General features: G+C 41.5%; 1 protein-coding gene across 2 annotated transcripts in view; it reads right to left on the minus strand.

Annotated features, from left to right (window-relative positions):
- Window positions 1-22294, minus strand: part of LOC124595876 (triokinase/FMN cyclase-like) — a 165179-nt gene that overhangs the window by 85231 nt on the left and 57654 nt on the right. For both annotated transcript variants that reach the window (XM_047134785.1, XM_047134786.1), the window contains 3 exons: window positions 20051-20182; window positions 6148-6217; window positions 504-614 (listed from right to left, as the gene is read on the minus strand). In XM_047134785.1, the coding sequence (XP_046990741.1) occupies window positions 504-614; window positions 6148-6217; window positions 20051-20182 (313 nt within the window). The remainder of the gene's footprint in view (window positions 1-503; window positions 615-6147; window positions 6218-20050; window positions 20183-22294) is intronic.

Below are 22294 nucleotides of genomic sequence, written 5' to 3' on the forward strand. Positions count from 1 at the left end.
TGTGAAAAGTGATGTGATAGTGGCATGGCAGGTAAATGGCAATGGCAGAGAATACATGTAACTCAGCATCATGTGGCACCATGTCTTCTTCCAAAGATAATGTGTTCTGGCTTTAGGACACTCAGTGTTATATGTAAATGAAGGAAAACTATATCCAGCTATGTAGTTCATTTCTGAGTAAAACAGTACTTTTTATCTAAAAGATTAAAAACCACTGTTTGGGATTCACATGTTATTTCTGCTATGCAGTTTTTCCCATCTGATAAAAAAGTTTTATTCTTGGATAATAAAATAAAAGTTGTCTATAGTCAGAATAGTGTATTATTTTACCTCAAGTCATGATCATTTGATCCTGCACTTCACAGTTTTGTTACTTGGTTGAAAGTCTGCGCAAGTTTATGTGGATTGAAAGTGAACATTGGAAACATTTGTGAAATTTGAAAAAGTGGTCTTTGCATTACTTTGTACAATGTATTTTCATTTATATGTCATATAACACTCACCTGTATTGTTAACACTGACACACTTTATAGCATGCAAGACACTAGAAGCAGGTGGAGATGCAAATACTGAACCAGCTGATACTGCTGTCAGCATACCTTCACCAACATAACCTGTGAAAAAATGACAATTCTCTCTTTAAATGTTGTTATAGGATTTACTTAATTCAACTAAAGAATCAGTACAGATTTGTTAATTTGCACATCATGTTCACTCATTCATTTTCTGATCATGTTCACTCAATCACTCACTCGCACTCTAAGCCATACCATGTAGGAGAGTTTTCAGAGAAGTGGACTGAGTGAAGTTACACATTTACAGCCAAAAGCAGCCACAACTAGCAACTTCCATAAAGCATACTGACAACAAATTATAACCAGCAACAGTAGCTGTTTTCAAAGTAGCTGCTTTTCTCCTAATATTTCCGACAAACGCCTTGTTGGCCGAAAGCCCACTTTCTGAGTCTTGTTGTGCATATCTGCGACTCAGCATCTCCACTATATAGTGAGTAACACCTATCCTTTTCATAATATTGTTGGATTTTTACTTTAGACAGACCACTGTTATACTGACTAAATAAGGAAGTATCTGATACAAACATTAGAGTTATGTAGAATTTACATTCTCGAACCCAAGTATTCCATAAACTACACTGCCTGACAAAAAGGTGGATTACTCAGAAGGAGAGGAGAAAGCAAAATGAAACTTCAAGGAGTGAAAGCATATGTGGTATTAGTTTAGTGATTACAAGGTCAAATCAAATTTACAAAGAACTAGGTAGTATGAGATCATTTAATAGTATGACAACACAACCCCCCCCCCCCCCCACTCAGACATGGATACATGCATTGATTTGGTTGATAATAGTGACATAAGACCTCAGTAGCCTCTCCTGAAAGAAGCCGGCTCGCAACTGTTTAACTGGTCCTTGATATCCTGGATACTGGTGCTGGGATGCAGTTGATGTCCAAGCTAGATCGACACATTTTCTATCAGGGACAGATCTGGGGATCTTGTTGGCCATGGGAGTACTGCAATGTCATGTAGACAGTTCATAGACACACATGTCACTTAGAGACAAGCATTCTGCTTTTGAAACATGGCACCATCACACTGTCTCATAAGAGGTAACAATCGAGGAATCAGGATGCCCATGACACATAGTTACACAGGCAGAGTTCCCTCAATCAGAACTAGTTATGTCCTGAAATCATGCCTGATGGCTCCCCACATCATGGTGCCATTGCCACTCCAATACATTGGAAGAATGGGACCTCTCCCCAGGATCTCCCTTTATTCTTTGACAATGGTCACCAGGATAGTGCAGAACTGTGATTCATCACTGAACACAATATGATGCCATTCATCAGCAATGACACCACCACTCCAAATGCAACTGTTTGTGTTGTGGTGTTAAGGGCAGCCAACACATGGGACAGTAATTCTATAGTTGGTTGGTTGGTTGATTTTGTGGAGGGAACCAAACAGCAAGATCATCAGTCCCATTGGATTAGGGGAGAATGGGGAAGGAAGTCAGCCATGCCCTTTCAATGGAACCATCCTGAAGAGATTTAGGGAAATCATGGAAGACCTAAATCAGGATGGCCAGATGTGGGTTTGAACCATCATCCTCCCAAATGTGAGTGCAGTCTGTTAACCACTGCACCCTCTCACTCAGTAATTCTTTAGTCTGGCTACTGCTAGTCTATGACCAGTGGTGCAGGATGACACAGAGTGTTAAAGGGAATTCTTTGCTTGTTCTCAAATTACAGGCACAGATGTGAAGGAGTATGATGGACTTGGTTCACAACGCTGTGATCATCTCTTGTGGTGGTCACATGTGGCCAACCAGAACCTTGATGATGATGGAGCCTGCCCTCAATTGACCCAATAGGCCCACAATGAGACCCCTTTTACCATGCTTAAAGCTGAAGAACATAAGAAGGGGATAGTGAGAGAGAGGCTGGTCGTTGGACAGATGACTCCATGGTGCACAATAAGATGAAAAGAGTACAGAAGTCACAGCAAAAAGAGATGTAGGTACAGGGAGAGGGAAGAGACAAAAGTGGAGGGGAAAAGGCGTAAAAGGTGAATATGTTGGAGAGAGAATTCCAATCTAAATATTTCTACATCTACATCTATACTCTACAAACCACATTGGAGTGCATAGCAGAGGGTACGTCCCTCTGTCCCAGTTATTAGGGCTTTTTCCCTTTATATTCTCACACATAATGTGGGAAAAAATGATTGATTAAATGTATCTGTGCATGTTGTAATTAATCTAATCTTATCCTCACAATTCCTAAGGGAGTACAATCTAGGGAGTTCTAACATCTTTGTAGAGTCATCATTTAAAGCCATTTCTTGAAACTTTGTCAGTTGACTTTGTCATGACAGCTTCTGTCTACCTTCAAAAGTCTGCCAGTTGAGCTCTTTCTCGTGACAGCTTCTGTCTACCTTCAAAAGTCTGCCAGTTGAGTTCTTTCAACATCTCAGTGACACAGTCCCATGGATCAAGTAAACCAATCAAGACCTTTCGGGCTGCCCTTCTCCATATACATTCAATATGGCCTGCTAGTCATATTCTGTACAGATCCCACACACTTGAGCAATATTCTAGGATGGGTCGCATGAGCTATTTGTATGAGTTCACATATTCTACCTGTGAGTCACTGATATTATATTCACAGGATACTATTTTTTTTTTAATTTTATGTACTGCATAATTTTACATTTTTGAACATTTGAAGCATGCTACCGACCATTGCACCACTTTGAAATACTGTCAAGCTCTGACTACATATTTGTACAACTTTACTCAGATTGTACTTTTTTGTCGATAACTGCATCATCTGTGAAAAGTCTGAGGTAGCTATTAATATTGCCTGTAAGATCATTAATATACAGTGTGAACAGCAAGGGACCCAACACACTTCTCTGGGGCACATCTGAAGCTATTTTTACCTCTGTCAATGACTGTCTATCCAAGATAACATGTTTTGTCCTCCCTACCAAGAAATCCTCAGTCTAGTTACATATTTCATCTGACACCCATGTATGAATTGGTTTTGTATTCCTGTTTGTGCCTGAGTTCATCTTCAGTTACTTGCCATGCCCATTGACACACATTTATTTTTTTCTGCATCTTCACTGTTTTCCATTACATGTGCATGCACCATCTGTTTGCAATCCTAATGAATAAGTGCTGAGAGAGATGTTAAGTAACTGGGTGGTGAATTGCAGCCCTTTTTTCTTAAAAAAAAAAAAAAAAAACTGCCACCCCTTTTTATTATATTTCCTGTAACTTTATTTTGATGTATTCCTTAATTTTATTCCCATAAGAACATAAAGCTTGCACCATGAGATAGCTCTCCTAGTATCTCATTTAATTATTACCCATAACCCAGTAGTTGTTGACTGCTAATTAACTTTGCTGTTTCAGTCAAATGCATGATTGATTTATTTGCATCTCTCCTGAACTGTTCTAGTTGTCTATTTCACATACAACAGTTCATGTTGACACAGACTACAGCCTAAAACCAACTTGTAGATGCTTATATCATCTTTAACAATGCAAAGCCAATCTTTTATTTTTGTTGACTGAGTGAAATACATTGGATATTCAAAGAAGAGTTGGCGAACATATTACTTCCACCCATCTACATCTTGTGAAATGACCACAACAAGAAATTAGAACAATAAGAGCCCATATGGAGGTTTATCAACAGCCGTTCCTCAAATGTACCATTTGTGAATGGAACAGGAAAGGGTGAAAAAGACAATGGTACCCTCTGCAATACACCATAATGTGGTTTGTGGAGTGTAGATGTAGGTGTAGATGCAGGATGTCCTATTGCGTTATGATTCTATGGATCTTTTTAGTGATCAAGCCCATGCAGGACAGATACATTACTCTTTGTTTCAGTTCAATCAAGGGATGAGATAAGACATTCCATTCATAAATACCTTTAACATCTCATTTGGCAGAACCAAGAAGACCAAACATACATTACATAGATTGCTTGGGTGTGCACTCAAAATAAAAGTGTACTATAAAGGTCATACAGCAGAGGAGGTATACTTAGCAAAAGCTGGCTGAAATTAAGGCAGCAAGTATACGTTAGATCATCTGTTGCAGTATGTGACAAATTTGAATGATCAGTTGTTGAAATGATGTACATGAAAATGGAATTTTCAACTTGACTGGAAATTTGTTAGTATTCTCTCTACACATTCACATGTTTCCCTTCAATCCTCAAAAACAAATGAACTCATGATGAAGAAAATTTTTTGTTAATACAGGTATAACAAATTTGTATTACCCAATAGAAAATATGGAACAAACCAAACTGTGTATATTGGTCTTCCTGCACGTGCAAAAAACATGAAAAGCTTTGAACCTGTTAGACATGTAGTTTGTTAATTAAGAGGATAACCTGCTTATAGCACCAATGAGACAATACTAACAATGTTCTGCTATGTTCTGTTGCTACTATATGAGGGAAGGTTATTAAAGTCCTTACACTCTCACTGTATACAATTTTATTTTAAGATGGTAAGAGTTTTCTATTGTATGCTTTCATAACTTTATCTGATCATTGTACAGTACTCTCCAGAAATGTAACAAGATACTATTTGATATACTATTTGATATAGTAGTCCCATGAAGGAAATGCGTAGGAAGTTTTAGATGCTGCAGAAGGCTATTAGTATATTTCGTCAAGAAGGATCTATCACTATACCATTGTTCAGGCATACATTGCAGTGACTACATTTCTCAGTAAAATGTCAACAATCATCTTCGAATAATGTTGGATCAGAGCAACACCAATACCGTGTTTCCTGAATATTTTTAATATAATAAGATTATTACACTCTATAATGCCAGTCAACACCTGAATGATCTACCTAAATACAATGGGGCATCAATAATTATTATATGCACTGATCTTGTTAACATATTTTTCATATATCTTTCAATGATTTGGCCAAGACATTTTTAAAGAAGTATGCAATACACAGGAGCACAGAAAACACATGCAAACAATTTTTTGTGTGTTAATTATATACAAGACAATGGATGCCTCATGTCTGCTTCTTCCACATCTTATCAATTCTACACACACAGGAAAACAGATAAGCAGTAAACAGACATTAGTCATAAAACAAGAATACTTTAATACAGTTTTACACTGGAAAAAATTTTAAAACCATACCACTTCCTTTAACTGAATGACCTCTATGGTTCGAGTTAATCTGATGATTTCAGTTGCCGCACAGGATTAGCCGAGCGGTCTAAGGCGCTTCAGTCATGGACTGTGTGGCTGGTCCCGGTGGAGGTTCAAGTCCTCTCTCGGGCATGGGTGTGTGTGTGTGTTTGTCCTTAACATAATTTAGGTTAAATAATGTGTAAGCTTAGGGACTGATGACCTTAGCAGTTAAGTCCCATAAGATTTCACACACACATTTTTTGATTTCAGTTATTTTTTTTTATCTCCATTTGTAACACAGAATTTCATTCTTCTGTAAAACATTATACTATAATTCCATTAATACTATAATTCCATATTCTCATTGGCTGAGAACAGGAGGCCATACTATTTTATGAAAACCACCCACATTAGTAGTATCCCTTTCAGCACTCACCAGCACTGAATGGCTCATGTCCTGAACCTCCTCCAGAGACCAGAGCAACTTTATTTCCTCTTTGTTCCCACTGAAAAGTAAAATAAGAAAAATCACAATGCCGTAGTATTTTCAAGCCGTAAGTGATATTTTTTATTGCAGATGATATATCATATAACTGCTATTACTACGTTTTTAAGGATATATTCTACGAGTTGGAACATCGAATGTCAGAAGTTTGAAGGTGGTAGGGAAGTTAGAAAATTTGAAAAGAGAAATGCTAAGGCTCAATCTAGATATAGTAGGGTCAGTGAAGTGAAATGGAAAGAAGACAAGGGTTTCCGGTCAGAAGAGTATCAACATTAAAGCAGAAAATGGTAGAATGGGAGTAGGATTCGTTATGAATAGGAAGGAAGTGAGTTATTGTGAACAGTTCAGTGATAGGGTTATTCTCATCAGAACTGACAGCAAACCAACAAAAACAATGATAGTTCAGGTATACATGCCAACACCACAAGCCACACATGTACTGAACTGGTAATTCAGTATGTAAAGGGAGATGAAAATCTAAGAGTCATGGAGGACTGGAATGCAGTTTTAGGGGAAGGAGTAGAAGAAAGGGTTATGGAGGAATGTGGACTTTGTAGTAGGAATGATTGAGGAGAAAAACTAATTGAGTTCTGCAATAAATTTCAACCAATACTAGCAAATATGCTGTTCAAGAATCACAAGAGGAGGAGGTATACTTAGACAAGATCAGTAGATACAGGAAGATTTCAGTTGGATTACATCATGATCAGGCAGAGATTCCAAAATCAGATATTGGATTGTAAGGTGTACCATGGGCAGATACAGACTCAGATCACAGTTTAGTAGGGGTTAAAGAAAGCCACAGATTAAGACAATGAAGTAAATACAGTATTTCTTCGCTTCCAAAAAGCTGACCACACCAATGCTTATTTTTTAAAAAAAAGTATGTTTCTATGGGTATCAAACAATACTTGTGACCAGACTGAAGGTTTTTTGTTAGAGTTGACACAGCACACTATGTTGGACTGAGAGTGATCAACAGATGTAGAACTAACTTCAAGCCCACATCAGGGAAGTGCATGGCAAACCTTATTGTACATTAATGACATGGCAAACATATGAATAGCAGCCCTTGACTTTTTCAGTGATACTGTTGTCTACTATGAATTACTGCCTGAAAAAAAGTGCCACAAATATCCAGACAGATACTAATAAGTTTTCAAAGTTTTGCAAAGTTTGTCTACTCGGTACAAATGTGCAACAATGTAAAATTATGCATTTCACTGAATCCATGACTGTAGCAGGCCTACCCCATGACTGCAATATCAGTGAGCCACAACTGGAATCAGTCATACCAGATTTGTAACTGGGTCTAACAATTGGTATCAATATGAAATTGAATGACCACAAAGGCTGAGTCATTGTAAAGCAGATGGCAGACTTCAGTTCATTGACAGAACAGAGGAAAATGGCAATCAGCCTACAAAAGAGACTGCTTAAAAAACACTTACAGGTCCCATTTTAGAGTATTTATCAAGTGTGTGAGGACCATACCAAATAGGATTAAAAAGTGATGAATCTGTTTTAGGAATGGCAGCACAGTTAGTATCTCCTTTGTCTGACCCATGGAAGAACATCATGGAAGTGCTGGAAAACCTAAATTGGCAGATATTTTAATGTAAATGCCAGTTATCCTATGTAAGTCTACTTACCAAGTTTTAAGAACCAGTATTAAGTGAAGACTCTATGAATATACATCAGCCCCCAAAATATCATTACCTTTGGGTTCACAAAGACAATATTGGAGTAACTATAGTGCACACACAGACGTTTATGCAGTCTTTCCCATGTTCCATATACTACTGGAATGGGCAGAACTGTAATATGTAGTACAATGATAAACTTCCTCTGCCATGCATTTCACAGTGGTTTGTAAAGTATGTACACAGATTTAAATATATTAAGTGAGGAAGCAAGAAATATACTACAGCATCCTTCACAGGGTGATTCAGCTGCCACTACCAATGTGTTTTATGGAATCCGCACTGCCTTCAAATACCACGTTCAAGATATTCATATTTTCTCGCTCACTACACGCACAGTGTTAGTCGTAAAGAAAAAAAATTAACAGGAGCTTTTTGTAGGAAATTTAGAGAATGCCGTTTTCGAATTATTCAAGAGAAACTTTAAAAAAATGACTTTCAAATGCGTTTTTCTTGAATAACTTTACAACTGTGGCCTCCAATGGAAACATATCCCAATATAAAATTTAACTACATTAAATTTACTACAAAAAGGTCCTGTTAATTTTTCTGTAAGACTAACAGTTTCTGCTAAGCAAGTGAGAGATATAAAAATCTCACATTTGGTTTCATATACATTGTGGGTTGCATAAAACCCACTGGTAGGGGCAACTGAATCACGTTCTATATCACTTCTGTAGAGACCACAAAGGCAAAATTAGTCTAATTACATCTCATACAGGGGCATTTAAGTAATCATTTTTCCTGGATTCCGTATGCAGATGGAGCAGAAAGAAACCCTGTTATGTGGTATAATGGGAAGTACCATCTGTGTGCACTTCACAGTGGTCTGCAGAGTACAGATGTACATGCAGTTCTGAAACATTTATTTTGCAATGTACCTTACAGTACAGAAACTGGTAAATGAAAGTTGTTTGTTACTCTAATCTTAAGAACATATCATATGCAAATGAGTTGAGGACACAAAAAATACATTTTGTAAGATTACAGATTTATTCGTGTTGAGGTGGACGCTCGGGTGAGATACACCAAACAACACCTTATAATCAGTTCATTTATTCACCTCTTTACACAAGTAAGGCTTACAAAGAACTAGATTGCGGAACTACACAAAGATAATATTTTGCTTAGTTCAAAGATGATTCTCAGATCGATACTGGTGTCGACCTCATTGGCGCCACATAGACACGCCCCTCCCCCCCCAGTATGGAGTACTCCTTAGAGACCAGGGGGGAGGGGGGGGGGACTATGGCATTGGCAGGGGTGGTATGCTCGACAGCATCGTCAGGGAGCTGTGTGGGTAGATGTGAAGAAAGGGCCAGCCATCGAACCTGGAAGTCGTTGAAGCATGCCGGGCGTCGTACTGGGCGTGCTGGTTGTGTGATGACAGGTAGGCCAGTGGTTTGCGGGAGGAACGGAGCGACGACGATGATGTCTCCGGTGGGCATGGCAAACACACAAAGTATGTCCAGGTCGATGTCGGGCAAGAGGGGAACACATTTTACCAGGTGGCAGGGAATGGCGGAGGTTGTGTCATGGGTACCTGATGAAGGGAAACACACAACGAACAGTGTGTCATCACGTAGTATTATAGAGATGCCGTGGTATATGTTCGGGGGGACAGACACAAACATCTCAAGTGAGGGTACGTTCAAGATGGGGGGGGGGCGTGAGACAGGGCAAGGCAGGCGATGGGGGAGAGGTCAAAGGGACCGGAGAAGGGCCCAGCGAACAGGGCATGATCGTAGGTAAGCTCAATGTGGGCAGCATGTGATCACTCGACGGAGTGTGTGAGACCAGAGTAGAGGGCGAGGTCGGAGAAGAGCTTGACGATTGGAGCTCGAAGTCACTCGACTGAGTGAGTAAGTCCGACATGGACGGAATGGTCGGAGCGTCATGAGCCACGACAGTGAGTGGTGTGGTCGTGGCCTGAAGGGGGGTAGAAGCGGGTTCAACATGAGCAGGCTTAAGTCTGTTGAGAGAGACTGTAACGGCTGAATCTTTTATCTGGACATCATAGGTGTTGGCTGAGCGCCGGAGAACTCAGGGTTGGAGGGGAGCACAGACAGTGTCATCTCGGAGCATGACGTACTCGCAATTGTTCAGAGATTTTGGGACATGAACCTTACGGCAGGAATGGCTGGCGGGCGGAGGGATGTGGAGGTTGATGAAGTGGCATCTGACGCAGTCCACAAAGGAAGCTAAGTCAGACTGAGGGAGAGAAGGGGAAGGGCTCACAAGTTCGCCAGGGAGAAAAATGTTCTGTCCGTATACGAACTCAGCTGTTGTGCCTTTCAGATCTTCCTTATAGACCGCATGAATGCTGAGTAGCACAAGGGGAAGGGCCTCCATCCAAAGACAGTCATGGCATCGAAGAGCTGCCTTGAAAGTGCACTGCCAGCACTCAACTAGCCCGTTACTTTGCGGTTGATATGCTGTGGTATGGATGCGCCGGATGCCGCAAATGTTACAAATTTCATTCCACAGGGCCGACTCAAATTGTCTGCCCTGGTCAGTCATGATGATAGCTGGACATCCGAAACGCGATACCCATGACTCGATGAAAGATTAAGCAACAGTTTCTGCCGTGATATTGGGGAGGGGGACAGCCTCGACCCAGCGAGTTGTTCAGTCGATACACAAGAGAACATAACGAAAGCCATTAGAAGGGGGGGGGGGGGGGGGGGTGAATATGCTGGAACCGCCCAGGAGGGATAGAAGGCGCCGAGGGAGGGGTGAAGTGTGCTTGTGTACTTTGCAGCAATTGCACGCAACACAGGAGCATGTCCTTGGTTGGGATGAGGAGGCGTAACATGCCCATACTGTTGTCGCACCAGATCTCACCAAAAATGCCAGGGAAGGTGGTGCGGACGAAGTGTAGTAAAGCAGTAGAGTCTGAAATCAGGTTTTGTGTGCCCTCGTCAGTGGGTTGGATGTTAGGCAGTTCAGAGAGGTCCAACAGCGGATGAAAGGTGTCGACTCATGAAGGAAATCAGCAACTATATTGTCAGCACCCTTTATGTGTCTGACATCGGTGGTGAACTGAGATATGAAGTCCATGTATCTGAAACAGCGAGGAGGCGGTTCAGCTGGTGGGTTTGAAAAGGCCGCAGCCAGGGGTTTGTGGTCTGTTAAAACATAGAAAGGACGTCCCTCAACGTCGGTCTTAAAATGCTTGATTGCTTTGTAGACCACGAGCAACTCCCTGTCAAACACAGAATATTTCCGTTGTGCATTGGTGAGCTTGCGCGAGAAGAACTGCAGAGGTGAGGTTTGGCCGTCGACTGTATGGCTAAGGACAGCACCGATGGCAGTATCGCTCACGTCTGTGGTGATGAAAAGCTGCACATTGGGATGAGGATGCGCAATGGTGCAGGCCTCGGCATGAAGATTTCTGAGGGCAGTGAAAGAGTTAGTCATGGCAGGGGTCTATGGAACGGGCCGAGATCCAGAAGTCTTGGTGCCTGCCAAGCCATCCATCAGTGGAGCCTGAATCTCCGCAGCTCGAGGTAGATGACGGCGATAATAATTAACCGTCCCCAGAAAGTGCCAGAGCTCTTTGAATGACGAAGGTCTGGGTAGGTTTAGTATTGTTTGTACTTTGTCAGGGGGCGGTGAAATGCTGTCGGCAGAGACCTGGAAACCAAGAAAAGTGACAGCGGGTTGATGTAGCTGCAATTTGTCCTGGTTGGTCTCGATGCCTGCTGCCACGAGGGTGTCCATAACAGTTTGCACATGTCGAATGTTGTCCTCGATGGAGGAGCTGAACACAAGAATGTCATCAAGATATGCAAAGCAGAATTTTAATCCGAATAGCACTTCGTTGATGAAGCGTTGCCAGGTCTGGGTTGCATTTTTCAGACCGAAGGGCATGAATCAAAACTGAAATAACCCGATTGGGGTGGTGATTGCTGCCTTCTCGATGTCTTCAGGAGCCATGGGGATCTGGGGGTAGGCACATTTGCAATCAATGACAGAGAACGTGGTCGCACCTGTGAGGGAACTGGTAGAGTCAGCAATGTTGGGTGTGGGGTGGGTGTCCATAATTGTTCATGCGTTTAGTTGACGGTAGTCTCCGCACATGCACCAGGACCCGTCTTTCTTGGGTGTCATATGAATGGGCGTAGACCAGCTGCTGGCAGAGGGTTTGATGACGCCGGAGCTTAGACGTTCATAAATCTGCTTTTTAAGGTCAGAGAGGTGCTCGGGACAAAGTTGACATTGTTTACTGGAGATCGGGGGCCCTGGCGTGAGGCGAAGCTTGTGAACTGTGCCATTGGTGACAACGGAAATGTTGCTGGCGGTGCAGGAGGCGGTTTGTTTACAATGTGAGGCGGGCGGGGCAGGCAAGGCGAGGTCGTGGTGTTTGGAGCCACTCGGCGGATCTGATGGGAGCCGAGGCAGTGAAGTGTCCCAGGAGTCAACATGACAAGATGGCCGCTGGCCCGAAGCAGTGGCACCATGGTCGGGTGAGCTCGGTAGAGCCCGTGAAGCATTAGTGAGTCCATTGTCCGAAAGCACGGCCTGTGGCAGCATGGTTGTGGGCGATGCACTAGACGCGAGTGCACTGTTTGTGTTGTCAGTGGCGGTCGCATGGCGGCGCGCAGGAGCCAAAGTTGCATAGTTTGAGGTGCTGCCCGTGAGGGGAGGGGTAGGAGCTGTCAGTACGGGAATACATGCCGCTCATCGCTCATGCGCACTCGTGTCTGGCTGAGTTTAAAATGCTGCCGTGTTAGGGGGGTGTAGTCCTGTGGAACTGTCAGTACACGTTATGGTAGACTTGATAGCACAGTTCCGAGGGGTAGCGGGAGGTAAGCACACAGAGGCTCGGTTGCTGGGACTACAAGCAGATTTGGCACACTTACTGACCTTCCTTTGTCCTTGCTGCAGTGTCTGTAATTCCTTTGCTGCGTCGGATAGCTGGAGCTGAGTCTCGTGGAGCTGGAGGGAGAGCTCAAAGTTTTCCTTGGGTAGGTGAGCGATGTTTTCAAGCTCAACCAGGCACTTGTGCATTGTTTCTTGTAACGTCGTCAACCGAGCCGAGCATGTACGGATGAGATGAGTCCGGACTGACGTGTCACGGGGGGGTTTGCTCGACGGTGTACAGGGGAAGTGAGTTTTGAACGGGTAATGAAACACGGTGTTTCACTCTAGGTCCGGTGAAAGTTTGTGGTGTCGCAAGAAGTCAATGCCTAGTATAGGTTCATCAATATTGCACACTAAAAAAGTCCACTCAAGTTTGCAATTTGTGAAGAGTGAGATGATGTGGGAGGTTGAACCCAAGCATTGCAGTTTAGTAGAATTCACAGCTTGCAGTGAAGTATGATGAAAGCGGATGTTCAACGACACTAAGGACGTAGGCAGCAGCGAAACATCGTCGACTGTGTCCACTAGGGAAAAGTATCCTGACGAAATGTCTTTAATATAAAGTCGTCCGTAATTATCCGATTGTTCCCGGACAGAATGGAGCACTGGGAGGTGCGTATCATGTTGTGCACAGCAGGCGGCACCCAGACCTACCTGCGATTTGCGTTTGGGAAGCAGCAGGGTGGTCTGCAGTTCCGTGCCGCCTCACCAAACCATTTGTGGAAGTAACAGTATGGGTAGTGCGGCTGCATTTCCTGCGGAAAGTTCGTTGCCAGAGGCAGTGGCTGAGGTTCGGTGGCCGCAGCCGGTTTGGTTGCAGGAGGGGCCGTGACCGAGGGTGGAGCCGGTGATGTTCCAGCTGTTTGTATACGGCGTCCCAGAGCGAGCGGAACAGTCGGTACAGTGCAGCCCCGACCGCATCCGGCCGCGGGACAAGGAGCCTGAACCTGAGACTTGCCAGGTAGGCAGTGGCTGACGAAATAGAGCAGTGATGCATCATGTAGTTTGTCAGAAATTGTCATTCATTGCTCGACAGGTTCGGGAGACCTCTGAACCAGAGCAAAGCGGATGTGGGGAGGTAGTTTAACTGTGCAGATGGCGAGGAGAGCTGTGTCAGAGAGTAGATCGTTGCTGACCAGGGCCCATAGCCGTCTCCAAAGTTGTGAAGGTCATTGCCTAGTTGCTCAGCGTGGAGCACTTGCCGTATTGCTGTCTCAGTTGAGCGCGCAAGCCGATGTAGAACTGTCTCTTTGGCTAGAGTGTACCGGGTAGCTGAGTCCAAGGCATCGACCAGGTCAGCAATCAAATCCTCCTGGTCGTGCAGGTGGGTGATAAGGCACAAGAAATCTGATTGATTCGTCGAGTTTGAAATGGTCGAACACTTCGTCCACAATTTTGTACCAGGTTGTTGCCCTGTCGGGATTGAACAGCGGCAGCATCGGTAAGCGTTGTAGAATGTTCGGAAGAACAGGGTGAGTTGAATTCGTTGGGGCACTGCCTGAAACGAGCTGTTGTTGCTGCAGTACTCCAGAAGAGTGTCTCTCCAGGGTATGTGGTGACAACGGCTGGTTGGGTGGCAGTGTGAAGGTGACACGTTGTGGTTGAGCCTGATCTGTCGCGACGTGGAAGGCTGACGCGGGTGAGACACCGTAATGTGTCAATTGCGGTTGCAGAAGTTTGACTGGAGCCGGGGGGAGTCGGAGCCACCTGTGTTGCAGGGAGGCTGCAGAGGTGCGGGCTGTCCAGAAGCACAATGAGGAAAATGATGTTGAACGTTGGGCGGAATGTGTGAATGTTCACTGTTCATAGTCACTTCACTCAAAACGGTGTGCGGATAAGGTGAATGTCGTGGCACAAAACACTGAGGCATAGCAGTAGGACGGAGATGGAGGTCAGGCACATATAACAAGCCATTGTTCCTGTTGCAGTCCGAGGTATTGAAGCAGGAAGGCATGTGCTGATGCTGAACTGAGGCAGGTGTGGGTGTGGTCGGATGCTGAGGAGGTTGACCTGTGAACAAAGCAGTTCCGGCCATGTGGCAGGAATCCACGTGGTACTGCACGGATTGCAGCATGGCAAACCATTGTCCTGGCGGTGCTAGGTTATCCAACGAAGCGTTTGCAGAAGTCAGCATTGATCCTGCACTGCACAGAGATCCATAAGAGGTAACTGCACCATCGATGAGGGAGGGCACATGTGGCGGGAACAAAGTCGTCTGATAGCCGGAGTCATGCACACTCCTAACCTCATTTATTGTTGCAGGCACAAAAACGTCCAGTGAAATTGGCGTAATTGATGAGTGAGAGGCATCGTTTTGCAGTCCTGGCAGGTGTACATCGCCCGCAACACGATGCATGTCGATCACAAAATCCAGCATTAGGCGTTGAGCTGAAGCCATTGTTCGAATGTTGTACTGATGTAATACACGTGAAAATAACCAACACAGAGGCCGTGGACACAGTAAAACAGCGAAAACAGAAGACGTTACAACTCAGGGTCACCAGTGAGGTGGATGCTCGAGTGAGATACACCAAACACCTTATAATCAGGAGTTCATTTATTCACCTCTTTACACAAGTAAGGCTTACAAAGAACTGGATTGCGGAACTACACAAGGATAATATTTTGCTTAGTTCGAAGATGATGCTCAGATCGATACTGGTGTCGACCTCATCAGTGCCACAGTGTATTTTATATTATAATATAGAGTCATACCATAACAAGGACATCATCATCCACAATAAATTTTCATAAGAGAGCACGCTAATTTCTTTAAATGAATATACTGACTGACTATAATTAAAGGGCAGTTACTCAGGGAGGTCCTGTGTGGGCTGTAATTATTTTATAGCAGTGAAACTCAGTTGATATGTTAATGCAGTAATGCAGAACCATTTTATGCTGGCAAAAATTAGTTCCAATTTTGGCCACCAGTTGAAAATTGTGCAAAAAATGGTTCAAATGGCTCTGAGCACTATGCGAAATTGTGCACTTTATAGCATTTTGTCAACAGCTCTGGTCTTCATATTGAACAAATAGTGTAAGTGGTAGTTAATAATTAAATCAACATTATACCTTTCTCACTTGTTTGACCTTTCCTGCCCATGTCATGTTTCTAATCCATTACATATGGAAATGTTTCTCTATGTCTTTCTTGCATTCACAGCATCAGATGGCCAAAATTGGAACTAATATTGTTCCAGAGCAAATCAGTTCTGCATTAACATATTAGAATATCTACCAAGTTTTGCTGCCATATGATAATTCCAACCCACATTCGACCTCCACTTTAATCATTATCACCCGGTACCTATATGTATATTCTGATTTTGGGTCTTCTTCTTCTTCTTCTTCTTCTTATTATTATTATTATTATTATTATTATTATTATTATTATTATTATTTCTTTCCTTTCTCAGACGTTGTGTCTGGTTAAAAATGGAAAGTGACGCAGACCTTGATCAAGTGTGACTTCCTTTTAACTGTACGGTATATGTTACATTGCATTTAGGAACTTTCGGGTAATTGAACATGTATCAATAATTACAGATTTCTGTAGTTGTATATATACATTTGGATGTAGCTGTATTGCATTGATGTACTGGTGCATATTGTGTGGTATGACTCTTGTAGTTGATTATATAATTGGTATAATGTCAACTTTATCCTGATGCCACACGTCCTTGACTTCCTCAGCCAGTTGGATGTATTTTTCAATTTTTTCTCCTGTTATCTTCTGTATATTTGTTGTATTGGGTATAGATATTTCGATTAGTTGTGTTAATTTCTTCTTTTTATTGGTGAGTATGATGTCAGGTTTGTTATGTGGTGTTGTTTTATCTGTTATAATGGTTCTGTTCCAGTATAATTTGTATTCATCATTCTCCAGTACATTTTGTGGTGCATACTTGTATGTGGAAATGTGTTGTTTTGTTAGTTGATATTGTATGGCAAGTTGTTGATGTATTATTTTTGCTACATTGTCATGTCTTCTGGTGTATTCTGTATTTGCTAGTATTGTACATCCGCTTGTGATGTGATCTACTGTTTCTATTTGTTGTTTGCAAAGTCTGCATTTACCTGTTGTGGTGTTGGGATCTTTAATAATATGCTTGCTGTAATATCTGGTGTTTATTGTTTGATCCTGTATTGCAATCGTGAATCCTTCCGTCTCACTGTATATATTGCCTTTTCTTAGCCATGTGTTGGATGCGTCTTGATCGATGTGTGGCTGTGTTAGATGATACGGGTGCTTGCCATGTAGTGTTTTCTTTTTCCAATTTACTTTCTTCGATCTGTTGATGTTATGTGATCTAAAGAGTTGTAGAAGTGGCTATGAAATTGCAATGGTGTAGCCGATGTATTTATATGAGTGATTGCTTTGTGTATTTTGCTAGTTTCTGCTCGTTCTATAAAGAATTTTCTTAAATTGTCTACCTGTCCATAATGTAGATTTTTTATGTCGATAAATCCCCTTCCTCCTTCCTTTCTGCTTAATGTGAAATTTTCTGTTGCTGAATGTATATGATGTATTCTATATTTGTGGCATTGTGATCGTGTGTGTTGAGTGCTTCTAGGTCTGTGTTACTCCATTTCACTACTCCAAATGAGTAGGTCAAATTGGTATAGCATAAGTATTTATAGCTTTTGTCTTGTTTCTTGCTGTCAATTCTGTTTTCAGCATTTATGTTAGTCTTTGTCTATATTTTTCTTTTAGTTCTTCTTTAATATTTGTATTATCTATTCTTTTCTTTTGTCTGTATCCTAGATATTTATAGGCATCTGTTTTTTCCATTGCTTCTATGCAGTCGCTGTGGTTATCCAGTATGTAATCTTCTTGTTTAGTGTGTTTTCCATTGACTATGCTATTTTTCTTACATTTGTCTGTTCCAAAAGCCATATTTATATCATTGCTGAATACTTCTGTTATCTTTAGTAATTGGTTGAGTTGTTGATTTGTTGCTGCCAGTAGTTTTAGATCATCCATGTATAGCAAATGTGTAATTTTGTGGTGGTATGTTCCAGTAATATTATATCCATAATTTGTATTATTTAGCATGTTGGATAGTGGGTTCAGAGCAAGGCAGAACCAGAAAGGACTTAATGAGTCTCCTTGGTATATTCCACGCTTAATCTGTATTGGCTGTGATGTGATATTATTTGAATTTGTTTGGATATAAGTGTGGTTTTCCAATTTTTCATTACTACGTTTAGAAACTATATCAATTTAGGATCTACTTTGTATATTTCCAATATTTGTAGTAACCATGAGTGGGGTACACTATGAAAAGCTTTTTGGTAATCAATGTATGTGTAGTATATTGACCTTTGTTTAGTTTTAGCTTGATATGTCACCTCTGCATCTATTATCAGTTGTTCTTTACATCCTCGTGCTCCTTTGCAGCAGCCTTTTTGTTCTTCATTTATAATTTTGTTCTGTGTTGTATGTGTCATTAATTTCTGTGTAATGACTGAAGTTAATATTTTGTATATTGTTGGTAGGCCTGTTATGGGGGGAAATTTAGCTTGGTTTGCTGTGTCTGCTTGATCTTTAGGTTTCAGATAAGTTATTCCATGTGTAAGTGTATCAGGGACTGTGTATTGGTCTGCAACGTAACTGATGAATAATTTAGTTAGATGTGAATGTGTTGAGGTGAACTTCTTTAGCCATAAATTTGCTATTTTATCTTTTCCTGGGGCTTTCCAATTGTGAGTAGAATTAATTGCTTGGGTGACTTCATGTTGCAAAATTATCACTTCAGGCGTTTGTGGTATCATCTTGTATGTGTCTGTTTCTGCTTGTATCCACCGTGCATGCCTGTTTTGTTGTACCGGGTTTGACCATATGTTGCTCCAGAAGTGTTCCATGTCTGTTATGTTTGGTGAATTGTCTATTTTAATGTGTGTGTTATCTATTGTCTGGTAAAATTTCTTTTGGTTTGTGTTAAATTTTTGGTTTTGTTTCCTTCTATTTTCACTTGTTTTGTATCTTCTAAGTCGTTTGACCAATGCTTGTAATTTCTGCTTCTTTTCATCTAATTGCTCTATCGCTTCTTGTTGTGAGATTTTACCTAACCTTTTTCGTTTTTTGTCTGATATTTCATTTCTTATAAATTGTGTTAGTTGTCCGATGTCTTTTCTCAGTTTTCCTACTCTGATCTGTAGCCTCTATTGCCATGCTGGTTTTGTGGGTTTCTTCTGTGTGTTGGTTGGTTCTGATCTCTGCCTAGTGTGTATATTTAGTGTAGTGAGTGCTCCTATATAAACCAGTAGTTGTAACTCTTCCATTGTTGTATTTTCATTTATTCTGTTGTGTATGATTGTGTTGATAGTTGTTATTGTTGTTTCAACATGTGGGTTATTTGGTGGTCTATGCAACAATGGTCTAATGTCTGTATTCTATATGTGTCAGCTGAAATTTTTCTTCTATATCTAACGTGTGTCACTTCGTGTTCTATTTGTGCTTGTTCTGGTGGCTGTCTTAAGATTTCGTTTTCCTCTGATTGTTTAATTGATGTGTGTTGTTCATTGTTTGTTTGCTCTGGGATGTTTGAGTCCATTACTGTATTTTCTTCTTCTTCTGATTACACATTGTTTTGTTCCAGTATTTGTTGTACTTGTTGTTTGATGTTTTCTAATTCTGGCTGGGGTATCCTGTTATTTTTTATTATTACACGGATCTGATCAGCTAGTCATTGTTCTGTTAAAAGTTTTAATTCTGGGTATCTGGTAATAAATGTTGTGTATACTTGTGATCTGTATCCAGTTGTGTTGGTTCCTAAGTTTGTTGCTGGGTAATAACAGAACATGAGGTGTCAGTTAACTTCATCTGACCATCTCATCCTCTGTCTTTGTTTTCCTACTAGAGTGGTTGCAGGAAGCATATCTTGCAAAACACTTCTATTTGGATGTAAATCATTTTCCGTGTGGCTAGCAGTGTCGTTACCAATGTGGACGGGCATAGGGTTCAAGCGTCATCCCCGACCATGACAGTGCTTGTCTGAGGCTTCATTAGCTCTGTCCTGAACCAACTAATCACACTAAAAGGGAGGTTAGCCCTATTAGTGGTTTGTTCTTTTCGTCGCCTTTTACGACTGGCAGAACATACTGGAGGCCTATTCTTTTCCCGGGCCTCCACTTACTATTATTATTATTATTATTAATTCATTAACTGAATAAAACTGCTCCTGTAAAGATAGAAGGTTATATAGAGGTAGTCAAACACTTTTTCTCCCTAAAATATATTTATATATATACAGTGGTACCTCTTTGACAAGTACTACTCTCCTCTTCTCATGCAGATCCAGTCCTGGATGACAAGAAACAAGTCCCTTAAGCATGTCATCAACACAACTGTCTATTGAGTTGATCAGTTTCTTTCCAGGATCCATTGTAGCCTGTAACAAATATGAGGCAAACAAGTAAATACTTGCATAGTTTTACCTTCTTACCATGAGTACAAAAACTAATTTCTAATTTACATCAATAGATAACATTACAAAATCATAAAAAAGTGTTTGTAGCAGGATAATTTACTCAATTGTGGTCATAACCTGATATGATGACACATATGGAGTCATGATTAATAACATAAAAATTGTATAAAACTAGAAAGATTTGTTTGGACCATGGGAGAACACATTACGATTCTAAAAAAGCCTGAACTAGTATACAGTTGATGGCAGCTATCAACTATCCTGTGAAAGCTTACTTTTGAAGGACCAGTATTAAATGACAAACACAGAAATATGCTAAAACCTCCTACTTATTGCTCCTGTAGAAAGCAGCAAGACACGATTAGCCTATTACGGTACGCACAGAGGTATTTAAGCAATGATTCTTCCCACACTGCATTCTCATTCTCTCTCTTTCTCTCTATTTAAAACACCCTCAATTTCTCATTCATTTCTTCCTCACTAAAGTGCAGCACCCACTATCCCACACCTTCACTTGATAGTTCCTGTACTTATATCTTTCTGCTCTGTGTATATACACGATCCATCACATTCGTGTGACCACTGCCTTTGTTTGACATCAACATGCAATAACACTCGCAGATGGTAGATGGCAGCACTGGCAGTAGAGGGTATATAAAGTGTGCCACAGAAATGTGGAAAACAGTGCAGTCATTGTCATAATGTGGAAATGGAAAATGGAGTGCATCTGACATCTAAAAGGGACATGATCAGCATCTTTCAAGCCAAGGATGGCTGCATTTATGGAATTGCTAAGTCTGTAAACTGTTCACTGGCCACAGTGGTTGGAGTATACCATGCATGGCAAGATGGCACTATCCAAAACCTGTACCAAGGCAACTGTAGTGCTCTAAGGGCCATAGATGGCAGTTGTGAATGACGGCTGCAGGGGTGAGTACAGGCAAATAGACATGCAACTGTGAAGCAACTGACCACCCACATGAACCAAGGGGCTACCAATAGTGCCTGTTCAGTGAACGTTACTGCATATGGGCCTTGCACCAGTTGCTTGATTCATGCACCTATGGTGATTGCTCATCAGTGACAAAGGCCAGTATTCTGCCAGTACCGCAACTGGACATCCAATGAGTGGCAAAAGTGACTTCTTCAGAAGTATCATATGTTCTGCTCTGTCAGACAGATGGTCGTTGGCATGTACAGCCCTGCAACAATCGTAAGATGGGTCCAGGCTGGAGGAGGGAGTGTTACAGTCTGGGGAATCTTTTTGTGGGATTCCCTGGGTGATTTTGCCATTCTGAAACACACAATGGATCAACACGAGTACACAACTATCCTTGGGACCATATCCACCCCTATATGCAGGTTGATTTTTCCTTGGCATAATTGCATCTACCAACAGCACAATGGATTACGTTAAACAGCTTGCAGTGTATGTGTGTGGTTTGAAGAGCATCAGGATGAGTTTACCATACTCCTCTGGCCACCAAATGTAAATCCAATTGAGAATCTGTGGGACCTCATTGCTTGGGCTGTTCATGCCATGGATCCCCAACAAAGAAATCTAGTGCAGCTAGCCATGGCACTGGAATCAGCACAGCTCCACATCCCTGTTAGTACGTTCCAGGACCTCACTGGCTCTCTTCCTACACGTTCGCTCTGCAGAAGATTGTTGTTTAGGCTCTTGACAGGTGGTCACACTAATGTGGCTCGACTGTGTATAAAGTTAAATGCAGTCTTTGCATTCAACTGAACCACTGTCTCATCTATTTTGGCATTTACACTCCACCTACTGTCTCTCAATCTGCATTTTCCATTTCTCATCCCTGCTCTTCCTCTTACTCCTTAATCTTCATTCATATATTCTATGTTCCACCCATGTTCTACAAACACATTTCTGCAGGAAATAATGATCTAAAGGTAGGAGAAATAATTTCAATGCATTGATCATAAGACTGTACCGCTCTTGAAAAACCAGAATGACGTGAATGCCATATAATTAATTCAGTAATACCATATTTATAATACACATAAATCTGAGAAGGCTGTTGACACTTAAAATTCATACCATATTGG

This window comes from Schistocerca americana, chromosome 2 (assembly GCF_021461395.2).
Source record: "Schistocerca americana isolate TAMUIC-IGC-003095 chromosome 2, iqSchAmer2.1, whole genome shotgun sequence".
Lineage (NCBI taxonomy): Eukaryota > Metazoa > Arthropoda > Insecta > Orthoptera > Acrididae > Schistocerca > Schistocerca americana.